Here is a 13,264-nt window from a genome sequence, read left to right on the forward strand (position 1 = left end):
AAGCCTGAATCAATACATACAACACTATAGCTTTACATTTTTCGGTTCTACACGTTGTCTCACATGCATACTTATTGAAACACTGAATTGTATTCATTGAGGGGGGGTGGGGGTTTAGACCATTGACCGATTATATGCAAATAAGGTATCATTACATCTGTAAACCGGACCCATCTGAGTGGTGACGTTAAGGCAAGGTGTGAAAGTTGGATGTTTTCTCACACAATACAGAACACTCCCACAACCTCTTTCGCATTCGCCCACACGAGCCGTACCCAGGACATCCCAGTGAAGCGAACAGAAGCATCACTGGACGGCAGACACAATCACACCACGGATCACATGGCCGATGGCCACGCGCTCTCATGCACGTCCGGCTTTGTGTTCCTCTTGGGTTCTCTCTCCGAGCCGCCGCCCAGCCTTGCATAAAACACAACCTCACCAGCGGCGGCGGCGGCGGCAGGCTGGAACCAGTCGGCTCCACTGAGATATGGAACCAGGGAGAGGCACACGCCAATTATGGAGAAAGATACACACACACACACACACACACACACACACACACACACACACACACACACACACACACACACACACACAAACAAAGGCAAACAAACACATAGGCCTACACACACACAACCACACACATACATAGAACCACAGTGTGGTTCTGTGTGTGTGTAGGCCGATGCGTGTGTTTGTTTGTCTTTTTTGTGTGTGTGTGTGTGTGTGTGTGCGCGTGTGTAGGCCTATATGTAAGATTGTGTGGAGGCTGTGTGTGTGTGTGTGTTCACACACACACACACACACACACACACACACACACACAGCCTACACACAATCTTACATATAGGCCTACACGCGCACACACACACACACAGAAAAACCGACAAACACACACATCGGCCTACACACACACAAAATTAAATTATTCATACTCTTGTTCAAGAACAAATGAAGAGGAATTCCATTGCCTCAGGTGACTGGTTTGTTCGGAGAGGGGAGGATTGTGTTGAGCAAACGACGCTGTTTGTTTTCTCAGCCTCGCCTGTGCTGTGTAGCAGATCATTTGTCCGACAACCACTCTGATTACTAGGACTTGTTCCCTCTATTCTTCTCGGTACATAAAAGCCGATCTCTTTCTACCATAGAAAATTAAAGACACACCCTTTCGGGTCACGCTTTTGTCGGCAACTATAATAGTTACACAACCCTCAGCTCAGGGAACAAGACCCACAGGGACGTGAAGGGAATGCTGCACTCTGGTGGCCGATTATATATAGCCGACACCCTCTTCAATGGCCGTTTCATTTTTTATAAAAAAAAATGCCTTTAAGTAATATTAATGTTCGTATTGTTGCCCGGTTCACAAGCTAACCCAATGGTGTAATCTAATAATAATAAAGTGATTTATGAATGCCTTCTGGGCTCATTCCGAAAGAGTGTTTTGCATTACGTAGTAGGCTAATACTTTTCTTTCGTGTCGCAACTACCTGGGAAAAAAAACGCTTTCAAGGTTTCTGTCTAATTGACTCTAATGTCCATCATCGCCGAGAGCGCCGTCGACACTGAAGGGAAAACGGAATAGAAAGCGGAACCGAATCTCTGCAACTGAGACCGTACTTTCCCCGCTGCGGTTCACCGTGTTTGGTTCGTTGAATCAACGCCTAAGAGATGAAGGCCTGTATATATCACCATCTAGCAGTTCATAGAAACCACAATGTGGTTTAGTCTTCAAATGGTATGAAAAGCACAGATGACTCTCGGGAAGTTTGAAGGTTTCTTGTTGCGCATGTAAACAGTTCCCTTACATATCGACCTTCCGTTTAACTTCATCTGATGTTTTATTCTGCAACTAGCTCAAGGATGGAATCCAAGTGAGTCTTTTCAAAATATCCTTTTGAAAACCAGTTTTCACAATTTATATAACAAAAGCCAAATACCAATAGCTACAGCTCTTGTGTGCAATCCAAATGATGATACACTTTGGACTTACACCTTCTGCTTTACGACCAGCGATACAATAAACAGATCCACACACGGTTCAAAAAACGTTCTTCTTTATTTAGAGTTGAGGTTAGCAGCGACCCGGACCAGAGAGGCCGGGCGCCTGGGACCAGCGTAGCACCGGCAGCCGCCTGCCACAACTCTTTGGCAACTTGACCATTAAACCAGAAACAAAAACACGCAGGCCTCAACTACAGGGAGCGAGACAGACCCGTCCACTAGGGGGCGCTCGACCGGGAAGAGAGAGCGCCAGGAAGTCAGGCGTTAGAAGGAATCGGAAGAATTTAATTACAATATCCACATTCAAACTGAATATTCTAGAAGCCTCAAACAGCTCAGCGGCCCGCGGTGTTCCCCGCCCCCCCCCCCCCCCCCCCCGGCTCTCCCACTTTTCTCTCGTAATCTCATCTTTTAAATCTTGTAGTAAATCTCTTTTTTAATCAGACGTTGGTGCGTGGCGATGGGCGCTGTTGTGTGCGTGAGTCCATATGTTCTGGTGTGTGTGTGTGTTTTTTCAGGTGTGTGTGTGTGTGTTCCGGTGTGTATGTTCAGGTGTATGTGTGTGTGTATGTTCCAGTGTGTGTTCAGGTGTGTGTGTTCAGGTGTATGTGTGTGTGTATGTTCCGGTCAGTGTTCAGGTGTGTGTGTTCCGGTGTGTGTTCAGGTGTGTGTTCAGGACAGGTGTGTGTTCAGGACAGGTGTGTGTTCAGGTGTGTGTGTTCAGGTGTGTGTTCAGGTGTACATCATCTCGGCCATGTGGGACATCTTCTTGGGGATGCAGAGGAAGTACTCCATGTAGCCGGAGAGGTCCTCGATGTTGATGTCGTCCACGTAGGCGCGCGCCGCCTGCTCCGAGCAGGAGCGCGGCGGGCCCGCCGTCAGCGGGGGGGGGGAGGAGGAGGAGGAAGGAGTCCTGGGGGGCGCCAGGCCCCTCTCGCACTCGGAGATGGCCCCGCGGAGCCCGGTGAAGGAGTACACCTCCACGCCGGGCCAACCCGCGGGGGGCGGGGCCGGGAGGGGGGCGCACCCACACCCGGGCCGGAGGTCCGCCGCGGCCCCGCCCTCGAGGGCCTCCCCCCCCGAGCAGGAGGAGCAGGGGGAGCAGGGGGGGGGCGAGCCGGGGCCCATGGCCCCTGGGGGGCCGCCGGAGAGCAGCTGGGACAAGGCGTGGAAGTCAGAGGGCTCCGCCCCCTCCCGCTGGGCCGGGGGCCCCGGGGCCTCGGGGGACAGGGAGCAGACGGGGGGGGCCAGGGAGCCCGGACCCCCGACGCGGGCTCCGAACACCGGGGGGGTCTGGGCGGGGGGGGCGGCTGAGGGCGGCTGGGTCTGGGCCGTCGGAGGCGGAGCCGGGGACGTGGAGGCGGAGCCTGGGGGCGGGCGGGGCTCGGGGCCGGCCAGGCGCTGGTGCTTCAGACAGCCACCGGGGGGCGAGAGAGAGGCGGGGGGGGAGGGGGAGGAGGAGCTGCAGTAGGTGAACTTTGGCGGGTGGAGGATGGGCGACTTGGAGCGCCGACGCCGCTGGGACCGCGACACGCCCCGGGAAGTCTTCCTCATGCAGCTGGAGGAGAGAGGAGAGGGGGGAGGAGAGAGGAGAGGGGGGAGGAGAAGAGGGGAGGAGGAGGAGGAGGAGGAGAGATGGGGAGGAGGAGGAGAGGAGAGGAGAGAGGAGAGGGGGGAGGAGAGGAGAGGAGGGGAGAGGAGGGGAGGGGAGAGGAGAGGAGAGGGGGGAGGAGAGGAGGGGAGAGGAGAGGGGAGGAGGAGGAGGAGAGGAGAGAGGAGAGGGGGGAGGAGAGGAGAGGAGAGGAGGGGAGGAGGAGGGGAGGGGAGAGGGGAGGAGAGGGGGCAGGGCAGGAGGGGAGGGGGGGAGGAGGAGGGGAGGAGAGGGGAGGAGAGAGGAGGAGAGGAGAAGGAGAGGAGAGGAGAGGAGAGGAAGGGAGGAGAGGAGGGGAGGGGAGAGGGGAGGAGAGGAGGAGAGGAGGAGAGGAGGAGAGGAGGAGAGGAGAGGAGAGGAGGGGAGAGGAGGGGAGGAGGGGAGAGGAGAGGGGAGGAGAGGAGGAGAGGGGAGGAGAGGAGAGGAGGAGAGGAGAGGAGGAGAGGAGAGGAGGGGAGAGGAGAGGAGGGGAGAGGAGAGGAGAGGAGGAGAGGGGAGGAGAGGAGGAGTAAGAAGAGTAGGAGAGAGTGGACAGAGAGTCAGAGTGAGTCAATAGTATTTGTAGAGCCCAGTGTCAAAGGGCTTCGGCTGATAAGGAGGTGCAGAATGGGGGATATTGGATAAAGGTCTGACAGTGTCTGATTTACTTGGTCACAGACGCCCCCCGGTGGACAAAGGAGATAAAATGCCTCCAAACGACCCTACCAGTTTCATGAAGGGTGAACCAAAGGGACCAAATATAGATCAGGCTCTAAATATAACTTCACATTCAGCCCTCTAAACCAATCACAAATAAAGCACTGTAAATCAGTTATTATAATATTATTATTACTATTATCATCTAAAATTTGTAATTCTAATTCTCTAATAAGAGGGTTACTTTCTGAATAGGTCTTAATGTTAATCGAGTGCTACGCTTGTATCATGAATATTCTAAACCATGCAAGGCTGCATCCGAATCTCCACGCTATTACACGGAGTAGTTGGTGGCAGTAGCATGTAATGTGTGTCAGAAATCATGTTACACATGCGACATACATGTTATATATACGAATACATAACTCAAATGTTATTGTTTTCCCATGAAACAAAACATATCGCACTGTTGGGATACATAACACATGAATCCATATGCCAACGACACCCAGCTAAACACACCAATAACTAAATGTATTATTATTATTATCTTATACTTGGACACATGGTCCAAAATGAAGGCTTCCCACCAACTAATGGTAGATTGATTTAGGAGGTAAACTCATTTGCGTGGGTTAGGGTTAGGGTTAGCCAAACCATTGACAGGCCTGAGTGAGTGAGTGAGTGAGTGAGTGAGTGAGTGAGTGAGTGAGTGAGTGAGTGAGTGAGTGAGTGAGTGAGTGAGTGAGTGAGGCAGTGAGGCAGTGAGTGAGGCAGTGATTGAGTGATCGAGTGAGTGAGTGAGTGAGTGAGTAAGTGGGTATTGAGTGGGTGAGTGAGTGGGTGAGTGAGTGGGTGAGTGAGTGGGTGAGTGAGCGAGTGAGCGGGTGAGAGAGCGAGTGAGTGAGCGGAGACCTACCCGTGCCAGGCGTCCTTGGGGCAGCCCACCTTGGGCTTGGCCCCGCTGGTCTCGGGACCGATTCGCGGTATGGCCCGCGGGTCCAAGGCCTCGCATACATTCACTGTGCCGGGCAGACTGGGGGGGGGGGGGGGCACAGACGCAGAGAAACACTTTAAAACATGGCACAGCTGCTGATGGTCTGATGGTGGAGTGGAAGGTAATCTAGATTATTTCGTATTTGCTGCTATTTGGTCATTCAGCCGACACTCACTGTGTGGTGACACAACTACTTCAGGTTCATGTCATCAGTGATGCCAGGTGCAACTTGCTCAAGGATACCGAGGTAGAATGCAGACACACACCGACCTGGCTCACCACACATCTGAATAACACACACACACACACACACACACTCACCTTGTCTCTGCGTCAACGCGGAGCTTCTTGAAGGCCGTCTGCAAGGTCTCCTCATCCTCCTTCTCCCCCGCCTCCATGGCTGGAGGGGTTAGCACCGTCCACCCACCCAGCTGCTCACACAGACACACACACACACGTCAGGAGTTACTGTTACTGTTCTCTCACAGTGGACCACTGGGCTTGCTGTAGGCCTAACTGTCAAGTTCTGCATCCAGAAAAGCTTTTCCTCAGAATTGATCAACTGTCCCAAGCAGGTCATTGAATCTCCGATCCCATGATCTTCCCACAGAGCTCCGTGAGCCAGGGATACACTCTGGAGAACATCCACAACGGAGTCATCACGAAGAGAGGATGACTCTCTGTTTATGTATCAACCTTGTGACCCAGCCAACAGTTGGCGTTTGATGATTCACGTGGTTGTCATCCAACTTCTTCAATAATTTATTGTCGTCCTTTGACTGCGTTCAAAATCATTTCGTAAGACGTTGATATGATCGTAGGATATGAGAACGCACAGGAGACTACAACGATAATTTAAAAAGTTGCTCTCATGCACTGTACTCGAGTCATAAAATGCGTTTAGGTTCCGCGTACAGCATCGCAATGACTTGCTTGATGTTGAGTACACCTACTCGCTTCATAGAGGACCCTCACGACAGCAACCAAACAACAACACAAACCAGTCAAATCAACACACACCGTTGACCCGTAACGATCCATATAAACACGGACATAATTATCCATAGAAACACGTACATGACTATATGTGTATTTATACGCACTGTACATGTCTTAAAGATCAGGGTCGAAAACATCCACAGCAACCTTTGCGTCTGATGGTGAACGTTGGCTGCTCACTCCTAAGCTAATGCTAACAGGTTAGCCTAGCCTGGCTAATTGGCTAACTAGCTAGCTGGGACGTGATTGATGTTGTTGTGGGGTTTTGGCTGATATTTCTCCTTAAAATAACTAAACAAGGTATACTCACTGTTCAGGAGATCCTGGTCGAGGCGAAGGAAGAGATTCCAGGGATCATGCGGGGTATCTCAGCACCCCAGATGGCCCGACGGTGCAGCTAGCCACGGAGGCTAGGAGCTAGCCAGCTACGGCTGGTCAAAAGGGGCTAGCTACAGAGGCTAGCTACAGAGATGACAGCACACAAGAGATCCACAACAACAACAACAACAGCAGCAAACTACCGTTCACCGATCAGACGGCGTGGACGGTCACAACGTGAACTATATATCACGATCTTGATCCGGATTGTGGTCCCAGCGGCGGGTTGGCCTCGGATTCGGTGTCGGGGATGAGGCTGGTCGGGTTGTTTACACTCGAGTCGAGGTGACTCCGCATTACAGCAGCAGCGCGCGGCCGCTGACGTAGAAGGCACCAGAAGCACACGCTGACGTCAACCGGAGAGAATTTTTTTTGGGGGGGGAATTATTATTCCGTAGAACAGGTCACGGTTTATTTGACCGAGATATCAGTCGGGTCCGCGTTAATCAGAGATATCGATGAGCGCCGTGTGTGGGCGCGCAGCAGTACATGGGCGACATGGGGTGTGATGCGGTACGTCACTGTTATATAACAGACACATGTGCGTTTAAAGGACAAAACCTGGCAGGGACACTAAATTGAGTCCATGTGAGAGCCACTTCGCTGTCCCTCGCTTCTCCCTGCGTTATCGATATCAAATCGATGGAAAAACAACCAAAGTATACTGTGTACTGTGAATAAAGATGCAATCTAATTTGTCGTCAACAAGGAAAATTATGATATAATGGTTCGCCTACAGATCCATGTTGGAAGGTTGTGTTTCCATTCATAAAGAAAGAAAGAAAATCTGGTGAAATAATCATGAATGGGATACAACTGTAGGAACATCGTATTTTAATTAGTTTCACTCTCTCTCTCTCTCTCTCTCTCTCTCTCTCTCTCTCTCTCTCTCTCTCTCTCTCTCACACACACACACACACACACACACACACACACACACACACACACACACACACACACACACACACACACACACACACACACACACGCCATACATCACTATGGCACACACACACACACACACACACACACACACACACACACACACACACACACACACACACACACACACACACTTTAGAGACACGTAGAGGATAGCAGAATTATTAGGTGACACAGAAATAGTATGCAAACATTTTAGGGGCGCCACTGCGTCTTAAACCAATCGAAGTGCGCCAACTGGACGTCGCACCCGGAATGCAATACATCCGTCCAATCAGAGGCGAATGCGTGTAAAACTACAGGAAGCGTCTGATATCCTGACCAATCAGAGCCCGCGGTAGAACAACGTGTACCAGGAAGACTGTACATTTGTACCCACCAGTCTACCGGCGTCCGCTCTGGAGCAACTCATGTGTACACACTCTATCCATATAATTTAAAAATAGCATTTACGGTTCATCCGAGTCGTTTGTCGGTGCCAAGATGCTGGTTTTAAGCGGTCTGTCGCTGGCTCTGGTCCTGTCGCTCCTGCCCGGCGACGCGGATGCTCTGAAGGATGGAGAATGCGAAGGTGGGTTTAGAGCTAGCCTAGCTGTAACGTTACACAAGAGTCGATGAAACGAGGGGAGATCCTCCAAATTAAATATTTTACTCGTCGTGTTATTATCGTATTATTGTATGGGTCAGATTGTAGCGTGTGGTTGTGACTTCACTTCACACGATTTGCTCGCATCGAAATCTCGATTCTCTCCCGACGACCAGGTGATGATCTAACTGCGATGGGATGCTCTTCTTAAAATGAACACTCATTCATCTATGTTCGATCATTTCATTAAAATGTGTACTCAGGGAAAAAGGTAACTCCTAAGAATGTAGACAGTAGTGCACCATCCAGGATAGTTCGACACGGAAACTGGTTAACATGATGTCTGCCTCGCAGTTTAACGTCCTGTTATCTTCCTCTCTTCGTTCCAGTGTGTGTTACTTTCCTGGGGAAGTTTTACCAGTCGTTGCTGGATAACGAGGTGAAGTTGAACAGTGCTGACATCGAGACGGCCCTCTTCAAGACCTGCAAAGAAGCCAGGGGCAAAGAGAACCGCTTTGTAAGCATCAACCACTAAAGCTCTCCTCCTTCACCCTTCCTGTTCTGCAAACACAGAGATCCTAATCAAGTTTTTTACTGAGCAGGAACCGTTTAGTTTTGGTTATTTGAGACAAACCTACCTATCTATCAATCAATCTACGTGTAGGCGTTTGGTTGTGTAGATTGTTAGTGAATTGCGTTATACTGGCCCTACGCCATGCATTCTATCAACCCTTTACATTTAACATGCCCTTGCATGTCATAATATCAGCCAAGCAAGTCTCTCTTGCTTATATTTACTTATACTTTAGTCGTATTATGTTTGTCTATCTATGCAATTACTGGCACAATAATACTAAGGCATTTGTATCGAGAATTTGCATCTCAAATTGTAGGAATATGAAACGCCAAATAAAATGACTGTGTTCTCCTTGTGCATCACCATGCACGCAGAGTACTGGTAGAGTTCTCAGCAGCTTGTTTTGTTATTGCCCTTTCATTCCTATGACTCCCTGCATACTTAAAATGGGTTAAGATAGAAGCACGATGCATTCAGATTTTTCTTGATATTTGTTTGCATAACAAAATAGCTTAGAAAGACATCTTTCGGATTAGCCTTGTTCTGAAGGCTGGACAATATTTCACACTATTGGAATGATGATATGGATGTTCAACATGTCTTTCCCCTAGTATCAAGGACATTGTGCGGCAGCAATTTGTGTCAAACAGTGTCCATTGTGCAAACAAGACTAATCGACTAAATTGACTCTCAATGAGCCATCAAGATAAGGAAGCGAAAAAGGGGGATAGTGAACGTCCAACTGAATTAGTCATCAGGGATATCATAGTGGGAGTTCCCGCCGTCCGAAACCAACCAACTATATTAAATGTCCCCAACTAATCAATTTACGATCGGTTATAATGTACAACAAAGTGTTTGTGACTCAAGACAAGCGCGTAATCCGTGAGAGACACCCCTTCCAGTGGGTAGCCTTGACAGGAGGTTAAATCCTATGTGTAGTGAAAGGGCAATCGGTGGCGTTAGCATGGTCCAACTCAGCTAGTGGGTCGCCGGGGAGAGGCCAATTGAAGCCTGATGGGGAGGGTTTCACTGGAAACATTTTATGTGTGGATCTGTGAAAACTCTTAGTTTAGCCCCCCCCCCCCCTTTAATGTAAACTAGGTTCCAAAATGAGCTCATTGCCTGTGGGCCTTTCAGGCTGCAGGGGAGATTCCTCTTCTGGTCTTCAAGCATTTTCTTCAGGAGAAAAATTAGATGATTAACATACATATTCACTCCTGTTTGTATTTTTTGCAGGATTCTTAAACAGGATAATGTTCCTTACAGTCTAAAATCACAGTCTAAGATTAGTTTTCATGTCAATAGTAATCCCAGATTGAGGCACAGGTCCAATGTATTATGTAGGTCCTACTGTCCTATGACCTATTTATTGGGTTGTATGTATTCCAACTGCAAACACCACAAGTGGTCCATAGCCATGACCAATTGTTGAACCATAGTGTTTGTGCATACATTTCTAATATACGGTATACATTTATTTATGATAATTGTCTGTTTTCATACCAGGGCATATGTTCTTTATAGTTCATACAATGCTTTCTGGTCCCCAATGAAGCGCAGTACTGCTGTTCATGTTAATATGTAGAAAACCGAGTCAATACCGTACTATAGCTGAGGGAACATACACTAAAGCCTCTTTGGTTGGAGGTATGTTGTCTTACACCGAGGTGTCTGTCTTTCTTCCTGAACATTTTGTTCAGATGGGACATCAATGGTAAACAAGTGGTTGGTCTAACATGCTATGTCTTGTTCTCTCGCTCTCTCTCGCTCTCCCCCCCTCCCTCCCTCCCTCCCCTCAGTGCTACTACATAGGGGCGACGAGTGATGCTGCCACTAAGATCGTGAACGAGGTGTCCAAGCCGCTCAGCTACCACGCCCCCGTGGACAAGATCTGTGAGAGGCTGAAGAAGAAGGACATGCAGATCTGTGAACTGAAATATGGTGAGTCTTCCTCCTTCCAGGGTCGTGTGTTTTACACGGTCGCCCCCCAGAGCAGCCACATCGGGCTGTGGCCCCCCCGCATTGTGCTACATCGCGGGATATACATTTTTAACGAGAGATTTACGACGGTGCCACGATGTTACCTCAAGCTCCGAACCCTGGCGAGGCATCCATTGCCACTCAGTGTATTAAACACAGAACAAGACCTGAAACCGAATCTTCCATCGTCAGTTGTACTTTTGTCCCATCTGCATAATGCTTCTCAACACTGCGCTCTGTGGTAGGTCTGGTCTGCGACTGGCCTTAGACTTGTGTAGTCTTTCATTGTAATGCATGTAAGGGGTGATTATTTACAGGATAGGTGGGAGTTGGGGTGTCTGACTCCCAGGCGAAAGCCTCTGGGTTTGAACCCCGATGTCCATATTAGGGATGCGCATTTCTGGCAAAAATACTAATCGATATTCGATGAGAAGTATTTTAAAATCGGTCAATCAAGAACCCCCCCACATCCGCACGCACCTCGTATACATGCACACACAATGACACAGGGGGAGGCTTTTAGGATTTGTATGAAATCAATCTGTTTATTTCAACAACTGCGCCATCAACATTCAACATCAAAATTATTTCAAGGTGGGCTGAGGCAGATAGGCCTACATGCACCGAAAATGGATCGCAATTTATTTTACTGAACACAGCCTGCATGACGGTGAACTAGACACGCCTTTAGCATATGGAAACTATGGCCAAAAAAATAACTTCACACGGTGTGTCTTTTTACATTTATTTGTTACCAGCATTCGTAGTGTTGATCAGCAGAGGAATAGTCCGCCAAAGACGTCGAAGTCGCTTAGCAACCGAGGACGCTGGGGTTGAGAAGTTACCGGACTACATGCGGAGTGATACGACAGGAAAAAAAAAAGATCCACTTTCCTTTTCAGCGGTCATTGTATGCTTAGCAACGGTGAATTATCAAAAAAGTATTCACCACCGGAAGTTGTGAAGGCCCATGCAAGTGAACAGAGCGTTCAACAGCATTGAGAAGAGCCGTGTAATAAATAACGATAGTCACATTCATTATTCGATTTTCTACGTGACTTCGACTATTCGACGATCGCTCCCCATCAGTAGTCCATAGTCTACCTGAGGCACCCTTGAGCGAGATGCCCTAACCGCTACCTGCTCCGCATGTATAAAATATGGTTCATTTAGTTGTTGAAGTTGCCCTTGAGACAGCCAGGGCAACTCTTCCCGGCTCGTGATGATCTGTTTGTTGGGTCGTAGAATAAGGAGCGTACTATTATAATGGCATACGGACGCATGTTGTTAAGAATGATCTGCTACCTTTTGGTGCGTGTGATTTGAATGTGAGCCATAACAATGGTTTCTGTGATTTTGAGTCCTCTGCTGGCGACAGAAGCGGCGTGCAAGTACAGCCTTCCTCTCATCACATGCTCTTGTCTCTCCCTCCCCTCGGTGCAGACAAGCAGGTGGACCTGAGCACGGTGGACCTGAAGAAGCTCAAGGTGAAGGACCTCAAGAAGATCCTGGAGGAGTGGGGCGAGTCGTGTAAAGGCTGCGCAGAGAAGTCTGACTTCATCCGTAAAATCACAGAGCTCATGCCCAAGTACGCTCCGACGGCCGCCAAGGCACGGACAGACCTCTGAGGAGGACACGAGCCACACACGGAAGCAACAGCTCTGGACTGCATCGGGCCAACACCATTATCTGGAGAGGAGAAACACGTTTAGTCTGGTTCACGGTTGTCTGAAGTAGATGGCCACTGTCTAGAGAGTGCTGGGGAAAATATTTGCATTTAAAAGGGTTGACGGCAGCATCCGGGAGGGGGGGGGGGGGGGGGGGGGGGGGTAGGATTAGAGGGGAAATCACATCACTTTGAGACGGGTGAGAAGGAAGGGTATTAATACTTTGTAGTTTTTTGCTATTATTTAGTTGATGCATTTCATGTTTTTGGTGACGTAACTTTATTTGTTAGATGTCCTTTCTGCTTCATCTCGTTTGGGATGTCTCTAGTGTCCAGTGAATGGATGAAACACCGTGGGTATCGGTAAAGGATGTACGCTTTTAGCAGACAAATTGCTCCCATGGTGGAATTTCGATAACAGGGTAGAGATTAGATATTATTCATTTTAATTCATTAATCCTTGCCCCTGTATTATTTAGCCTTCCTACATATTCATCAAGGTAAGGGACAACCCCAGACAATGCATTTATTTGGGGGGTGTTTAGTAAAATCATTTGATTCGATTGATAAGCCGACGAGGAGATGAAAAGATCAGATATCGAAGCAGATTGATTTATTGGCAGATAAATGCTGATGCAATCCTGCACACCTTGATCGAGATCATGTGGTTATGTATTAAAAAACGTATGTTTCCTTCACTCATTAGAGATCTCATTATTTGAACGTCCCCTATCCTTGGCTCCAGAAGGGATACAACCTGCTATGTTTTATAGTTTGGTGTAAACGAATGGTGTGTACTTTAAAGTAAGCTATGTGAGTGGCTTGAAGAGACTGGATATGTC

The 13,264-nt window shown here is 48.7% G+C and overlaps 2 protein-coding genes across 2 annotated transcripts; one reads left to right on the forward strand and one right to left on the reverse strand.

The window, feature by feature from the left end:
- Nucleotides 1–2,395: 2,395 nt before the first annotated feature.
- On the reverse strand, nucleotides 2,396–7,180 carry oser1 (oxidative stress responsive serine-rich 1). Its single transcript, XM_056606386.1, has 4 exons — nucleotides 6,601–7,180; nucleotides 5,613–5,722; nucleotides 5,214–5,330; nucleotides 2,396–3,565 (listed from the first exon to the last, which is right to left on the reverse strand). Exons 2-4 carry the CDS (start codon nucleotides 5,687–5,689, stop codon nucleotides 2,740–2,742), a joined length of 1,020 nt encoding a protein of 339 aa, XP_056462361.1. The 5' UTR covers nucleotides 5,690–5,722; nucleotides 6,601–7,180; the 3' UTR covers nucleotides 2,396–2,739.
- Nucleotides 7,181–7,958: 778 nt separating this feature from the next.
- Nucleotides 7,959–12,572, forward strand: manf (mesencephalic astrocyte-derived neurotrophic factor). Its single transcript, XM_056605699.1, has 4 exons — nucleotides 7,959–8,181; nucleotides 8,586–8,713; nucleotides 10,576–10,717; nucleotides 12,200–12,572. Exons 1-4 carry the CDS (start codon nucleotides 8,094–8,096, stop codon nucleotides 12,382–12,384), a joined length of 543 nt encoding a protein of 180 aa, XP_056461674.1. The 5' UTR covers nucleotides 7,959–8,093; the 3' UTR covers nucleotides 12,385–12,572.
- The last annotated feature ends 692 nt before the right edge of the window (nucleotides 12,573–13,264 follow it).

The sequence above is a fragment of the Gadus chalcogrammus genome, chromosome 13 (genome assembly GCF_026213295.1).
Source record: "Gadus chalcogrammus isolate NIFS_2021 chromosome 13, NIFS_Gcha_1.0, whole genome shotgun sequence".
NCBI lineage: Eukaryota > Metazoa > Chordata > Actinopteri > Gadiformes > Gadidae > Gadus > Gadus chalcogrammus.

What these genes read in the sequence shown, in the direction of transcription:
- oser1 (XM_056606386.1), bottom strand. Translation starts at nt 5,689, where the DNA reads ATGGAGGCGGGGGAGAAGGAGGATGAGGAGACCTTGCAGACGGCCTTC. An exon ending in CGCGTTGACGCAGAGACAAG is followed by an intron (nt 5,331 to 5,612) that starts GTGAGTGTGTGT and finishes CCCCCCCCCCAG; the next exon opens with TCTGCCCGGCACAGTGAATG. An exon ending in CCCAAGGACGCCTGGCACGG is followed by an intron (nt 3,566 to 5,213) that starts GTAGGTCTCCGC and finishes TCTCTCCTCCAG; the next exon opens with CTGCATGAGGAAGACTTCCC.
- manf (XM_056605699.1), top strand. Translation starts at nt 8,094, where the DNA reads ATGCTGGTTTTAAGCGGTCTGTCGCTGGCTCTGGTCCTGTCGCTCCTG. An exon ending in GAAGGATGGAGAATGCGAAG is followed by an intron (nt 8,182 to 8,585) that starts GTGGGTTTAGAG and finishes TCTTCGTTCCAG; the next exon opens with TGTGTGTTACTTTCCTGGGG. An exon ending in GATCTGTGAACTGAAATATG is followed by an intron (nt 10,718 to 12,199) that starts GTGAGTCTTCCT and finishes CCCTCGGTGCAG; the next exon opens with ACAAGCAGGTGGACCTGAGC.